The sequence below is a fragment of the Balaenoptera acutorostrata genome, chromosome 21 (genome assembly GCF_949987535.1).
Source record: "Balaenoptera acutorostrata chromosome 21, mBalAcu1.1, whole genome shotgun sequence".
Taxonomy (NCBI): domain Eukaryota; kingdom Metazoa; phylum Chordata; class Mammalia; order Artiodactyla; family Balaenopteridae; genus Balaenoptera; species Balaenoptera acutorostrata.
The window spans coordinates 5,020,515-5,035,903 of NC_080084.1; the positions used below are offsets into that span (position 1 = coordinate 5,020,515).

Genomic DNA, 15,389 nt, shown 5'->3' on the forward strand with positions numbered 1-15,389 from the left:
TTTCAGTAGTTGTGGCACGCGGGCTCAGTAGTTGTGGCTCGCGGGCTCTAGAGCGCAGGCTCAGTAGTTGTAGCGCACGGGCTCAGTTGCTCCATGGCATGTGGGATCTTCCCAGACCAGGGCTCGAACCCGTGTCCCCTGCATTGGCAGGCAGATTCTCAGCCACTGTGCCACCAGGGAAGTCCCTAGAATTTTTTATGAAATAAAGGAAGAAAAACAGAAAAAGATTTGCCACCAAAAGACCCTCACTAAAAGAACTTCTAAGTATAGATTTCAAGAAGTAGTTGAAAATGGCCTCCAAAAACAACCTGAGTTACAGAAGTAACAAATAAAGGTAATATTATAGTAAACATGAGGGAAAATCTAAGCAGACAGTGGCAATTTATACAAAATGTCTACTTCAGTAGTATTAAACAAGACAAAAGTAATAGACACTGTTATCATGTAAGGTTGGAGACAGTTGATGAGTTAAAATACGCCAAGATTCTTTTATTTTCAAGAAGAAGGAAAGCAGTCTTTGGACTCTGGGTATGCATGTTAAAAATAGCCGCGGAAGCGTAGTCTAGTGCACAAAACAGTATCTTTTCATCAAGTTTGGCAAATACCTTTTCACAGTAGGCACCCAGATATTTGTTAAAATGCATCTACCTACCAACCCGCTACCACCCTTGTAGTTAGAGCCTTGCAGTAGGATACATCTGGTTTCCAATCAGTAACCTCACTGATTCCTTCCACCATGTTCATTATGTGACTACAGTTATAGCTCTTTCCCCAGCCTTCTGTACTTAATAATGTATGTGCTATGATGTCAGATTTAACTCCCTCTACAGTTGTCATTATGAGGGACAATGCTCCTCATTCACTGGGGTCCAGCCCTTGTGTTTCACGTGGCAAGCCTCACCAAGGGTGCAAAAGCCATAGCCGCACTGTGTGTGTGTGGCTTTAAAATCAGGGCCGCTGAGGTTGCCTCTACAGCCTTCCCATCCTGTTTAGTGCACAGTGGTTCCTTTCTTCCCTGAATTCCACTGTAAAATGGAGGTAATACTAGTGTCTTATTTTTAGCATTGTGGTGTCCGTTAAACAACTAAGTTATAATTGACCAAAAACAAGACTAAGTTTTACACTTCTGTGGGAGCTGGAAAAATAGAGCATAGCACACAGGGTTAATGCTCCCTGACTCAGCATTAGTCCCCCACAGGTGACTTGAGATCAGAGTTCGGTTGGAGAGGTCTTTGGGATCCATTTCTAGGAGGCTTAGTGTGGTAAAGATGAAGATCTGTTAAAAGTTTTTGTGAACATGTACACGAATTTGTTACCGAATTGGTGGACTAGACCCACACTGGGGTCCTAACCCACGTGGAGACTCCTTGTCTCCGTCAAGGAGGTTCTTTTTCTGCTCGGATTCACACAGCCAATAACGAAACCAGTGAAGAGCCTGGGACAGCACAGGCTTTATTCAGTGGCCAAAGAATGGAAAGAAGCCAGAACTTGGTTCCCAAATCAACTTCTTAACCCAATTCAGGCAGAGACACAATGTACATAGGAGGGTCCAGGTAAAAGGGAGGGAATTGGAAAGAGAGGGAGGAATATTCATGAATAGAGGTGTGGTTTGGATCCGGACCTGATGCAACACTCCTTTTCAGTCCTTGTATGGGCTTTTCCAGTTGTTGTCATGGCAGTTGTTAACTATCCTGGTGCCAGTGGGTGTGTTGATTAGCTAATATGGCTCAAGGTCACTGGAAGTCAAATCTTCCCCCATCTTGGGCTTAGTTGGTTCTAACCAGTTCTACTTTTTCTCCTTGCAGCTTCCTCCTGAAACTTAGATAAGAGCAATTGGTTTGCATTTGAGGGAGGGGCAGGGTTATGATTCTGGGGCAACAACCTTGGTAACAGATTACTAGATTTCTACTTGAAAAACAGAAAACTAGATTTGTAAATCTTTAAACTGAAGGAATCTCAAGATGCCACTAAATTAGTTTTAGGGCTTTGGGGAAAAGCCTTTCAAATCCAGGACCTATGTTCCTCCTATAGAAAACAGAAGGGTTCCTCTAAGTTCTTCTCCAGCATTAGCCAGTGCTTTGCCTTAAGTTATATGAATTATCCACATTTTAAAATGAAGCAGCTGAAGTCCTGAGAGGTTGGGAGACTGGTCGGGAGTTACCGAATTAGGGTTAGTGGGTGAGAGGAGAGGTTTGAGACAAGGTCTAGAGACCAGCTGGTCTGCCTTCCAGCAGGTACCTCCGCCACACCAGCTGCCTCTGTCCTGCTCTGCAGCAGCTCCTGCAGCCCGGGGCCACTTGTGTGTGCCCTGCTCTCACATGGCCCGGATCAGAATTTGACATCTATTGAAAAAGGCAGTCAACATTTATTTCATATATATAGGATGATCTATGGCTTTCTTTATAGTAGCCACTTGTTTTTCTTTATAAAGAAGGTTATGGCGCTTCCCTGGTGGCGCAGTGGTTGAGAATCCACCTGCCAACGCAGGGGACACGGGTTTGAGTCCTGGTCCGGGAAGGTCCCACATGCCGCGGAGCAACTGAGCCCGTGCGCCACAACTACTGAGCCTGCGCTCTAGAGCCTGCGAGCCACAACTACTGAGCCCACGAGCCACAACTACTGAAGCCCACACGCCTAGAGCCCGTGCTCCGCAACAAGAGAAGTTACCACAATGAGAAGCCCCCGCGCCGCAATGAAGAGTAGCCCCCACTCGCCGCAACTAGAGAAAGCCCACGTGCAGCAACGAAGACCCAACACAGCCAAAAATAAATTAATTAAATAAATAATTTTTTTTAAAAAAGAAGATTATGGTATACATTTTTTGATCATTTATTTTTGAGTACACACTTTAAAACCTTACGTGGTGGAAACAGATGGGATGAAATTTTTTTATTTCCCCTGGAAACCTACAGAGTGGATGTTTTGAGTCCTTTTTTTGCCAGGTGGATATCTCAGTATGGTATTGGCAGGAGCACCCGTATTCTGTAGGTGGCTATTCACCTAGTTTCCAAGCCTAAGGATTCTTCAGTCAAAGGAGATTTAAAAGATTTGCTTAAGAATAATGCACTTCCTAATTTAATCAGGCATCCAGGTTAAAGACAGCCTAAAGGCAGCTGAATAGTTGATAACAGAATAAGAATAAATGGCCCTTCCTACATATTTGGTAGACATGTTTAGAGAAATGGTATTCAGGTAATAACCTTTTCCAGTTACAGATTTTAATTTTATCAAGATTAAGAATAAATAGTAAACTGTTTTGCTAATCTGAGCTTTTACTTTAGGACAATCTGTAAAGTTTTATATAAGTCAATAGAGAACTTCTACTTTATACTCCAGGAAAATATAAATAAAGGAAATGTAAGGACTTCCAGAAGAAACTTAGTTTGGAGAATTTTTATAAAGGTGCCTAATGTCTGCCTTGCACTATGCTAGGTTCTGTGAATTCTGAAGATGAAGGATACCTGTTCTCAGGTTATCCACAGTCTACTGAAAGAGACATTTAGACAAAAAAAATTGTTACAGGGCGGCAGGATCTGCCGCAGAGGTATCACAAATTGCCACAGGAGTAATAATAATTAAAGTTACAATCCAGCTGGTGGATGTTTGGGAGAAAGGCCAAGAGGAGTCCTTTTATATTCTGGGACTTTTTTCTTATGACTCCTGGAAACTTTGACGAAGCCATGAAGGCTCTGGTTCGTGAGCCCTTAGATTAATGTGTATTTGCAATATGCCTCTTGCTTTTTCAGTCTTTTAGTCACCTCTACTGGAGCACGGACCGCAGAGCCTTGCTGCTTGGGCTCAGAGTCCTGCTTCTCCTCTTCCTAGTTATGTGACCATGAGCAGAGTACTTCTCTGTGCTTCAGTTTTACAAAAAGACAAGAGTAATAGTACCTACCTCACAGTGTTATTGTGAGGATTAAATGAGATAATACTGCCTGTTACACAGTAAGGCTCAAGAAAATTTTCGTTCTCATTATTATTAGTCTCGGTAGCAAATGAACCAGGAACATTGAAGCATAATCACCATGTTGACCTTTTAGGTTCTCCTTCGAAAAACGCAAATTTCCATCAAATAAAATTTTTCAATTTTTTTTCCTTTTCTAGCTCCAAGAGGAAAGCGAGGATGGAAGACCTTTTATGCTGTACTAAAGGGAACAGTTCTTTACTTGCAAAAGGTAAAAGTAAATACATAAAAAATGAAGCCCATAAAACTTTATGAAGTGATAATTAGATTACCTAGAAAATATTCACTTTGTACAAAGAGGCCACATCAAACACCCAAAAGACTGTTTAACTGATATCTAAATTCTTTTTTAGATTTTTTTTTTTGTTTCTGGTACAAAAATTGTTTTGGAAATTATTTATGTATATATGTATATATATTCCATTTTATAAATATAAAAGATTATATACATGTATATGTGAGTGTATGTGATCAGAGAGAGTGGATGAGCTGTGTTCTAATTATATTCAATCAGAAATGTTGAATATAAGTTGATAAGTTAGACTTCATATTGTCTATTCAGGTTCAGATTGTGGTAACACTTGTTTCAATGGGTATTTATACTATAGATTAGTTCTATCCCTCATTTATTTAGTTATTTATCTTCATTTAGATCCTACCTAAATCTAGAAACACATTTTCATTCAAGTCCTGGTATTTAACACTGCAAATGTATTCCAGTTACCTGGGTAAGTGTTTGACCATACCATTTCCTGTCAGGGTCCTTTCTTCTAATCCCCAAGTCTGGAAATTATTAGTTTGGTATCAAGTTTATATATTCTGACCTTTGAAGGGTAGTCCCTGGAGCTTCTGCCTCCCTAGCTCTGTGTGCGTGGAGATGGGAAAGTTGTGTCTTGACTGGAATAAGTACACCACCTCCCAGGGCCCAACAGGACTCTAGCTCCCACCTTGAAGGGAAGCTTGGAAATACTTTTTCTTTTTAATGTGATAAAAAACATAATGTGAGATCTCCCTCAATAAAATTTTAAGTGAATAGTACAGTATTATAAACTTTATAAGCACCATGTTATACAGTAGATCTGTAGAAATTTTCCGTCTTGCATAACAAACAATACCCCATGAACAGCAGTTCTCCCATTTCCCCCTCTCCCCAGCCCCTAGCAACCACCTTTCTACTCTCTGTTTCTATAAGTTTGACTCTCTCAGGTACTTCACGTAAGTGGCATCAAGCAGTGTTTGTCCTTCTGTGACTGGCTGATTTCACTTAACGTAATGTCCTAAAGGTTCATCCATGTTAGAGCATATGACAGGATTTTCCTCTTTTTTATGACTGAACAATATTCCATTGTTTACTTCGTTTTCCTTTTCCATTCATTCGTCCATGGACATTTATATTGTTTCTACCTCTTGGTTATTGTGAACAATACTGCAGTGAACATCGTGTGCAGATATGTCTTTGAGATCCTGATTTCAGTTCCCAGAAGTGGAATTGCTGGATCATATGATAGCTCTACTTTAAATTTTTTGAAGAACCTCTATATTGTTTTCCACGGTGGCTGAATCATTTTAAATTCACACCAGCAATGCACAGGAGTTCCAGTTTCTCCAAATGCATGTCAACATGTGTTATTTTCTGGGTTTTTAAAAAAAATTATTTTTTAATAATGGCCATACTAACAGGCGTGAGATGATACTTCATTGTGATTTTGATTTACATTTTCCTGACAATTAGTGATGCTGAGCATTTTTTCATATCCCTGTTGACCATATGTGTGTTGTCTGTGGAGAAATGTTTATTCAGATCCTTTGACCATTTTTTAATCAGGTTATTTGGGTTTTTTGCTATTGAGTTGTAGGAATTCCTTACATATTTTGAATATTAATCCCTTATCATATATGTGGTTTTCAGGTATTTTCTCCCATTCCGTAGGTGGCCTTTTCACTCTCTTGATTGTTTCCTTTGTTGTGCTTAAGCTTTTTAGTTTTACGTAATCCCGTTTCTCTATTTTTGTTTTTGTTACCTGTTGTTTTGGTGTCATACCCAAGAAATCATTGCCAATGTCAATGCCAAGAAGCATTTCCTCTGTGTTTTCTTCTAGGAGTTTCATAGTTTCAAAGCTTAAACATTTAAATCCATAATGAGTTGACTTTTGTGTATGGTGTATGGTAAGGATGAACTTGCATTCTTTTTCACGTGGACACCCAGTTTTCCTAGTACTATTTGTTGAGGAGATTATCTTTTCTTCTTTGTGTTCTTTTGGGACCCTGTGGAAGATCAGTTGATGGGATTGTTTCTGGGCTCTCTATTCTGTTACATTGGACTACATGTATGTCTTTATACCACTACCATAATTTTTTGATTACTATGGCTTTGAAATATGTTTTGAAATGGAGAAGTGTGAGGATTCTAAATTTGTTATTCTTTCTCAAGATCGTTTGGAGTATTCAGGATCCTTTGTAGTTCCATATGAATGTGATGGTGAATTTTTCAATTTCTGCAAAAACTATCATTGGGATTTTGGTAAGGATTACATTGAATCGGTAGATGACTTTGGATAGTATTGGCATTTTGATAATATTAAGTCTTCCAATCCATGAACATGGGATGTTTTTCCATTTATTTGTGTCTTTAAATTCTATCAGCAGTGTTTTGTATTTTTTATTGTATAAGTTTTTCACTCCCTTTATTAAGTTTATTCCTAAAGTATTTTATTGTGTTTGATTCTGTTGTAAATGGAATTGTTTTCTTAATTTCCTTTTTGGATTGTTCATCATTAGCTTATAGAAATGCAACTGAGTTTTACACATTGACTTTTGTATCCCGCAACTTTGCTGAATTTATTTCTTAGTTCTAACAGTTCTTTTGTGGAATCTTTAGAGTTTTCTGTATTTAAGGTCATGGAATTTATAAACAAAGATAATTTTACTTTTTCCTTTCCTATTTGGATGTCTTTAATTTTTTTTTCTTCTCTGATTGCTGGGCTAGGACTTCGGTACTATGTTGAATAGAAATGCCAAGAGTGGGCATTTTTGTCTTGTTTCTTTTCTTAAAGGAAAAGCCTTCAGTTTTTCACCATTGAGTATGATGTTAGCTGTGGGCTTTTTATATATGGTCTTTATTTTAGTGAAGTAATTTCTTTTTATTCCTAGTTTGTAGAATATTTTTATCATGTAAAAGGTTGTTGAATTTTTATTAAATGCTTTTTCTGCATCTATTGAGATGATCATGTGATTTGTAACATTTGTTATGTTAATATGGTTTATCATAATAGTTAATTTTCATAAGTTGAAGCATTCTTGCATTCCACGGGTAAATCCCAGTTGGTCATGGTGTATGCACCTTTCATAATATGATGTTGGATTTGTTTTGCTGGTATTTTGTTGAGGATTTTTGCATCTATATTCATCAGAGATATGACCTATAGTTTTCTTTTCTTTAGTATCTTTTTCTGGTTTTGGTATCAGGCTAATGCTGGCCTCATGAAATGATTCTAGAAGTGTTCCCTCCTCTTGACTATTTTAGAAGAATTTGAGAAGGATTGGCGTTAATTCTTTAAGAGTTGGGTAGAATTTACTTGTGAAGCTGAAGGGTCCTTGACTTTTCTTTGTTGGGAGGTTTTTGATTACTGATTTAATCTACATGCTAGTTATAGGTCTATTCTGATTTTTATTTATTCATAATTCAGCTTTAGCAAATTGTATGTTTCTAGGGATTTATCCATTTCTTCTAGATTGTCCAATTTGTTGGTGTATAATTGTTCATAGTTCTTTCTTATAATCTTTTTATTTCTCTGACATTAGTTGTAATGTCTCATCCTTCATTTCTGATTTTATTTATTTGAGTCTTCTCTCTGTTTTTCTTAGTAGTCTAGTTAAAGGAATGTCAATTTTATTATTTTCAAAAAACCAACTCTTAATTTCATTGATTTTTTTTTCCCCTACTGTTTTTCTGGTCTCTGTTTCATTTATTTCTGTACTAATCTTTATTTTTTGAGGGAAGTGAATTTTATTTGAGCTGCTGGCGTTTTGAAGATTTACTCTTTTCTTCTATTGCAAATAGGTTTTTAAGATAACTAAGGAAAGATAATCGCCCTTGAGGTATGATACTAAAATTAGTGTTTTCACATCTAAGACATTATTACTTGTAAATCAGTCAAAATTACTGCATTTAATTTTTTTTTTATTTTAACACATAAACATAGGCTTTTGTTTTTAGGACAAATTATCTCAAATGCTTGTTTTAAAAATATAGTTCTTTTTTTTTAATTTATTTATTTTATTTATTTATTTTTGGCTGCACTGGGTCTTCATTGCCGCTCGTGGGCTCTCTCTAGCTTCAGCAAGCGGGGGCCACTCTTTGTTGTGGTGCGCGGGCTTCTCATTGCGGTGGCCTCTCCCATTGTGGAGCATGGGCTCTAGGCATGCGGGCTTCCGTAGTTGTGGCACGTGGGCTCAGCAGCTCTGGCCCGCAGGCTCCAGAGCGCAGGCTCAGCAGCTGTGGCGCACGGGCCCAGCTACTCCGTGGTATGTGGGATCTTCCCGGACCAGGGCTCGAACCCACGTCCCCTGCATTGGCAGGCGGGCTCTCAGTCACTGCACCACCAGGCAAGCCCAAAAATATAGTTCTACTTTGTACCAAACTTGAAATATTTAGCAAAAATTAGCATCATGATCAGTATCCCAGCTTATGTCTTCAGAATTTCACACTGTTGATGCAAAATGTTTATTATTTTTCTTATTGTTATGTTGATATGAATCCTTTATGTATGTAAAGTCCACTTGCTAACAAGGGCTACACTGAAGCTACGTAAACTCCCTAATAATTGGATCTGTGTCCTAGCATGTGGCACACCAACATTTTAAAAAAGGATCTCTGAGCAACTTTGACGAATATTGTTTGCTATCCTGTTTTTTTGCGGTTCTTCACCCATTTATTATTTTTCTTTTTTTTTTTTAATTTAAGTATAATTGACCTACAACACTATGTTAGCTTCTGGTACACAACATAGTGATTCGATATTTTTTATATATTATAAAATGAATACCACAATAAGTTTAGTTTCTGGTACACAACATAGTGATTCGATATTTTTTATGTATTACAAAATGAACACCACAATAAGTCTAGTTACTGTCTGTCACCATATAAAGTTATTATATTATTATTAACTGTATTCCCTATGCTGTACACTTAATCCTTGTGACTCATTTATTTGGTAACAAAAGTGTGTACCTCTTAATCTCCCTCACCTATTTCATTCATCCCTCCACCCTCCTCTCTCTGGCAACCAGTTGTTTGTACTCTGTATCTATGACTCTTTCTGTTTTGTTATGTTTGTTTTGTTTTTTAGATTGTACATACAAGTGAAATCATGTGGTGTTTGTCTTTCTCTGACTTATTTCACTTAGCATAATAACCTCTAGGTCCATCCATGTTATCGCAAGTGGCAAGATTTCATTCTTTTCTATTGCTGAGTAATATTCTGTTATAAATGTATATATGCCACATTCATCTATCAGTGGACATTTAGGTTGCTTCCATATCTTGGCTATTGTAAATAATGCTGCGATGAACATAGGGGTGCATGAATCTTTTTAAAATAGCATTTATGTTTTCTTCAGAAAAATACCCAGAAATGGAATTGCTGGATCTTATGGTAGTTCTGTTTTTTAAATTTTGAGGGATATCCAAACTGTTTTCCATAGTGGCTGCACCAGTTTACATTCCTGCCAACAGTGCACAAGGATTCCTATCTCCACATCCTTGCCAACACATTGTTTATTGTCTTTTGGATTACAGCCATTCTGACAGGTATGATGTAATATCTCATTGTAGTCTTGATTTGCGTTTCCCTGATGATTAGTGATGTTGAGCATGTTTTCATCCATCTGTTGGCCATTTGTGTCTTCTTTGGAAAATGTCTATTTAAGTCCTCTGCCCATAATTTCATCAGCTTGTTTTATTTTGTTTTGATGTTGAATTATATGGAAACTTTGTATATTTAGGATATTAACCCCTTATCAGATATTATTGCTTCAGAGATCTTCTCTGATTTAGTAGACTGCCTTTTCATTTTATTAATAGTTTTCTTAATTGTGCAAAAGCTTTTTCGTTTGATGTTGTGCCATTTGTTTATTTTTGCATTTCATTCCCTTGCCTGAGGAGACGTATCCAAAAAATATTGCTTAGACCAATGTCAAAGAGCATACTGCCTATGTTTTCTTCTAGGAATTTTATTATTTGATGTCTTCCATTCAAGTCTTTAACCCATTTTGAGTTTATTTTTTATAGGTTGTGAGAAAGTAGTCCAGTTTAATTCTTTGGAATGTAACTGTCCAGTTTTCCCAGCAACGTTTATTGAAGAAGCGCTCTTCCCATCTTTTCCCTAGATTTTTCTGAGATATTTATCCTTTTTGTTGCAATTGTTAATGGTTGTTTTCTTAATTTCTCTATTAGTTTGTTGTTAGTGTAAAGAAACACAAAATTGATTTTGTATCCTGTAACTTTACTGAATTAATTTATTAGTTCTAATAGTTTTTTGTTGTCATCTTTAGGATTTTCTAAATATAGTATCATCTGCAAACTGTGACTTTTACTTCCTCCTTTCCAGTTTGGATGCCTTTTATTTCTTTTTCTTGCCTGATTGCTGTGGCTAGCACTTCCAGTCCTATGTTGAATAAAAGTGGCAAGAGTGGCCATTGTTGTCTTGTTCCTGATTTTGGAAGAAATGCTTTCAGCTTTTCACAGTTGATAATGATATTGGCTGTAGGTTTGTCATATGTGGCCTTTATTAGGTTGAGGTATGTTCCCTCTATACCCACTTTGTTGAAAGTTTTTATTACAAATGGATGTTGAATTTTGTCAGAAGCTTTTTCTGCATCTATTGAGATGGTCATGAGTTTTATTCTTCAGTTTGTTAGTGTGGTGTATCATTGATTGTTTTGTGGATATTGAACCATCCTTGCATCCTAGAATAAATTCCACTTAATTGTGGTGTATGATCTTTTTTTAAAAAATTTTATTTATTTATTTATTTTATTTATTATTTTTGGCTGTGTTGGGTCTTCATTTCTGTGCAAGGGCTTTCTCTAGTTGCGGCAAGCGGGGGCCACTCTTCATTGCAGTGCACGGGCCTCTCACTATCGTGGCCTCTCTTATTGCAGAGCACAGGCTCCAGACGCGCAGGCTCAGTAGTTGTGGCTCACGGGCCTAGTTGCTCCACGGCATGTGGGATCTTCCCAGACCAGGGCTCGAACCCGTGTCCCCTGCATTAGCAGGCAGATTCTCAACCACTGCGCCACCAGGGAAGCCCTCGTGGTGTATGATCTTTTAATGTATTTTTGAATTCAATTTGCCAATATTTTGTTGAGGATTTTTGTATCTATGTTCAATGGGGATAGTAACCTACAGTTTTCTTTTTTTGTGGTGTCTTTGTCTGGTTTTGGTATCCAGGTGAGGCTGGCATCGTAGAATGAGTTCAGAAGTGTTCCTTCATCTTCAGTTGTTTGTAATGGTTGAGAAAGATAGGTGTTAACTCTTCTTTATATCTTTGGCAGCATTCACCTGTGAAGCCATCTGGTCCTGGGCTTTTGTTTGTTGGGAGTTTTTTTGTTTTGTTTTGTTTTTACTAATTCAGTTTCAATTCTGGTAATTGGTCTGTTCCTGTTTTCTATTTCTTGCTGATTCAGTCTTGAGAGATTCTGCATTTTTAGGAATTTATCCATTTACTCTAGGTTGTCCATTTTGTTGACATATAATTTTTCATAGTAATATCTTTATGATCCTCTGTATTTCTGTCCTTTTTCATTTCTGATTTTATTTATCTGGGTCCTTTATCTTTTTATTTTGATTAGTTTAGCTAAAGGTTTATCAGTTTTGTTTCTTTTGAAAGAACCAGCTCTTAGTTCCATTGATCTTTTCTATTGTTTTTTTAGTCTCCATATTATTTATTTCTGCTCTGACCTTTACTACTTATTTCCTTCTACTAACTTTGGGTTTTGTTTGTTTTTCTTTTTCTGTTTCATTTAGGTATGAGCTTAGATTGTTTATTTGAGATTTTTCTTATTTCCTGAGGTAGGCTTGTATTGCTGTAAACTTCCCCTTAGAACTGCTTTTCCTGTGTCCCATAGGTTTTGGATTGTTGTGTTTCCATTTTCATTTGCCTCCCAGGTATTTTTGTTACTTCCTCTTTGATTTATTTATTCATTTATTTTTTCCTCTTTGATTTCTTTAGTGGCCCATTGGTTAGCATATTGTTTAGCCTCCAAATGTTTTTTATTTTCACAGTTATTTTCTTGTAGTTAATTTCTAGTTGCATACCACTGTGGTGTGAAAAGATATGGCTTGATATGGCTTGAGTCTTCTTAAGTTTATTGTGACTTGGTTTGTGGCCTAATGTTTGATCTGTCTTAGAGAATGTTTCATGTGCACTTGAAAACAATGGGTATTTTGCTGCTTTTGAATGGAATGGTTTATATATATCTTTTAAGTCCATCTTGTCTAATATATCATTTAAGACCAGCGTTTTCTTATTATTTTCTGTCTGGATGACCTATCCATTGATGTAAGTGGGGTGTTAAAGACTCCTACTTTTATTGTGTCGCTGGCAATTTCTCCCTTTATGTTACTATTATATGCTTTATATATTTAGGTGCTTCTGTCTTGGTGCCTATATATTTATAATTGTTATATCTTCTTGTTGGATTGATCCCTTGATCATTATATAATGCCTTTCTTTGTCTCTTGTTACAGTCTTTGTTTTAAAGTCTGTTTTGTCTGATATCAGTTCTACTACCCCAGCATTCTTCTTTTTATTTCCATTTGAGTGGAATACCTTTTTTCATCCCCTCACCTAACTCTGTGTGTGTCTTTAGATCTGAAGTGAGTGTCTTGTAGGAAGCATATACATGGGTCTCTCTCTTTTTTAATCCATTCAGCCACTCTATGTCTTTTGATTGGAGTATTTAGTCTATTTCCATTTAAATAATTATTGATAGGTATATACTTATTGCCATTTTGTTAGTTGTTTTCTGGTTGTTTTTGTAGTTCTTTCTTGTTCCTTTCTTCTTTTGCTTTCTTCCCTTGTGATTTGTTGACTATCTTTAGTGTTATGTTTAGATTCCTTTCTCTTTTTTTTGTGTGTATCTGTTACAGATTTCTGCCCTGTGGTTACCATGAGGGTCATATAAAACAAATGTGTATGTGTGTGTGTGTGTGTGTGTGTGTGTGTGTGTATGATTATTTTAAGTTAATGATCACTTAAGTTTGAATACATTCCAACAACTCTGCACTTTTATTCCCCTTTCACCACATTTAATGTTTTGGACATCATTTTACATCTTTTTGTGTGTGTATCCCTTAACTACTTATTGTGGATATAGATGATTTTACTACCTTTTGTTTTAACCTTCCTACTAGCTTTACAAATGTTTGAATTTTTCTTTCATAAATTTCATATTTCTAGTTGTGGTATTTTCTTTTCTGCTTAGAAAAGTCTCTTTAACATTTCTTGTAAAGCCAGTTTAGTGGTGCTGAACTGTTTAACTTTACTTGTCTGTGAAACTCTTTATTTCTCCTTCAAATCTGAATAATAGCCTTGCCAGGTAGAGTATTCTTGGTTGTAGGGGGTTTTTTTTTTCCCTCTTTCATTACTTTGAATATATCATGCCAATCCCTTCTGGCCTGCAAAGTTTCTGATGTAAAATCAGCTGATAGTCTTATAGGAGTTCCCTGATACATAACTAGTTGCTTATCTCTCTGCTTTTAAGAATCTCTCTTTATCTTTAATTTTTGCCATTTTAATTATAATGTGTCTTGGTGTGTTCCTCTTTAGTTTCACCTTGTTTGTGACTTTCTGTGCTTCCTGGATCTGAATGTCTGTTTCCTTTCCCAGTTTAGGGACGTTTTCACTCATTTCTTCAAATAAGTTCTCTATCCCTTTCTCTCTCTCTTCTCCTTCTCAGACCCCTATAATGAGAATGTTACTACACATTATGTTGTCTCAGAGGTCTCTTAAACTATCTTCATTTTTTAAAATTCTTTTTTCTGTTCAGCTTGAATGGTTTCCACTACTCTATTTTCCAGTTCACTTCTCCATTTCTCTGTGTGATTGAATTTACTGTTGATTCCTTCCAGTGTATTTTTTATTTCAGTGACTGTATTTTTCAGCTCCTTTGGCTCTTCTTTGTATTTTCTAACTTTTTGTTAAACTTCTCACTGTGTTCATCCATTCTTCTCCCAAGTTCATTGATTATCTGTATGATCATTACCTTGAACTCTTTATTGGGTAGATTGTCATCTCCACTTTGCTTAGTTCTTCTTCTGGGATTTTGGCTTATTCCTTCATTTGGAATATATTCCTCTGTCTCCTTATTTTTCCCAATTCTTTGTTTATTTCTATGCATTAGGTAGGTTGGTTACATTTCTTAATCTTGGAGAAGTGGCCTTATTTAGGAGTTGTTCTTTGGGGCCCAGGAGCACACTCCTTTCTTGTCAACAGAGCTATATGTTCTAGGAGTGCCCCCTATGTAGGCTGCATGAGCCCTTCTTTTGTGGCAGGGTCGAGTACTGTGGGTGAACTGGAAGGCAGGGCTGCCCCGGCCTGCTTGGCTGTCCAGCCCTGCCTTGTGTATGGCTGCCAGCCTGCTGGTTGGTGTGGCCAGGTCCCAGTGTAGCTGGCTGCAGGGCCTGGAGGAGTCCTAGGGATAATGCCAGCCTGCTGGTGGGTGGGGCTGGGTCCTAGGGTGGCTGGCTGTGGGACCTGGGTGGCCTTATTTTTTGCTCTGATCTTAATGTTTCCTTCCTTCTACTAATTTGGGCTTAGTTTGTTCTTTGTTTTCATTTCTTGATGTGTAAAGTTAGGTTGTTTGTTTGTTTTTTATCTATAAACTTGCTTCTACTGTATCTCATATTTTGTTATGTTGTGTTTTCATTTTCCTTTGTCTCAAGTTATTTTCTCATTTCTCTTATGGTTTCTTTTTTGACCCACTGATTATTCAAGAATATATTGTTTAATTTCCACATATTTGTAATTCTGCAGTTTTCTTTCAGCTGTTAATTTCTTATTTCATCCCATTGTGATTAGACAACACTGGGTATGATTTCAGGTGTCTTAAATTTGTTAAGACTTGTTTTGTAACCTAACTTGTCATCTGTCCTGGAGAATGTTCTATGTGCACTTGAGAAGAATGTGTATTCTGCTACTGCTGGATGAAATGTTCTGCATATGTCTTAGAGGTCCATTTTGTCTACAGTGTTTATCATGTTCTTTGTTTCCTTGTTCATCTTCTGTTTGGATTTTCTGCCTATTATTGAGAGTATGGTAGTGAAATCCCCTAATACTATTGTATTGCTATCAATTTCTCCCTTCAGTTCTGTCCATATTTGCTTCATATATTTGAGTGTTCTGATGTTAGGTGTATAGGT

At 36.9% G+C, this 15,389-nt stretch overlaps 1 protein-coding gene across 10 annotated transcripts in view; it reads left to right on the plus strand.

The window, feature by feature from the left end:
• PSD3 (pleckstrin and Sec7 domain containing 3) overlaps positions 1-15,389 on the plus strand; it is a 551,931-nt gene that overhangs the window by 473,544 nt on the left and 62,998 nt on the right. For all 10 annotated transcript variants that reach the window (XM_057537135.1, XM_057537140.1, XM_057537136.1 and 7 more), the window contains one exon: positions 4,105-4,175. In XM_057537135.1, coding sequence (XP_057393118.1) covers positions 4,105-4,175 — 71 coding nt within the window. The remainder of the gene's footprint in view (positions 1-4,104; positions 4,176-15,389) is intronic.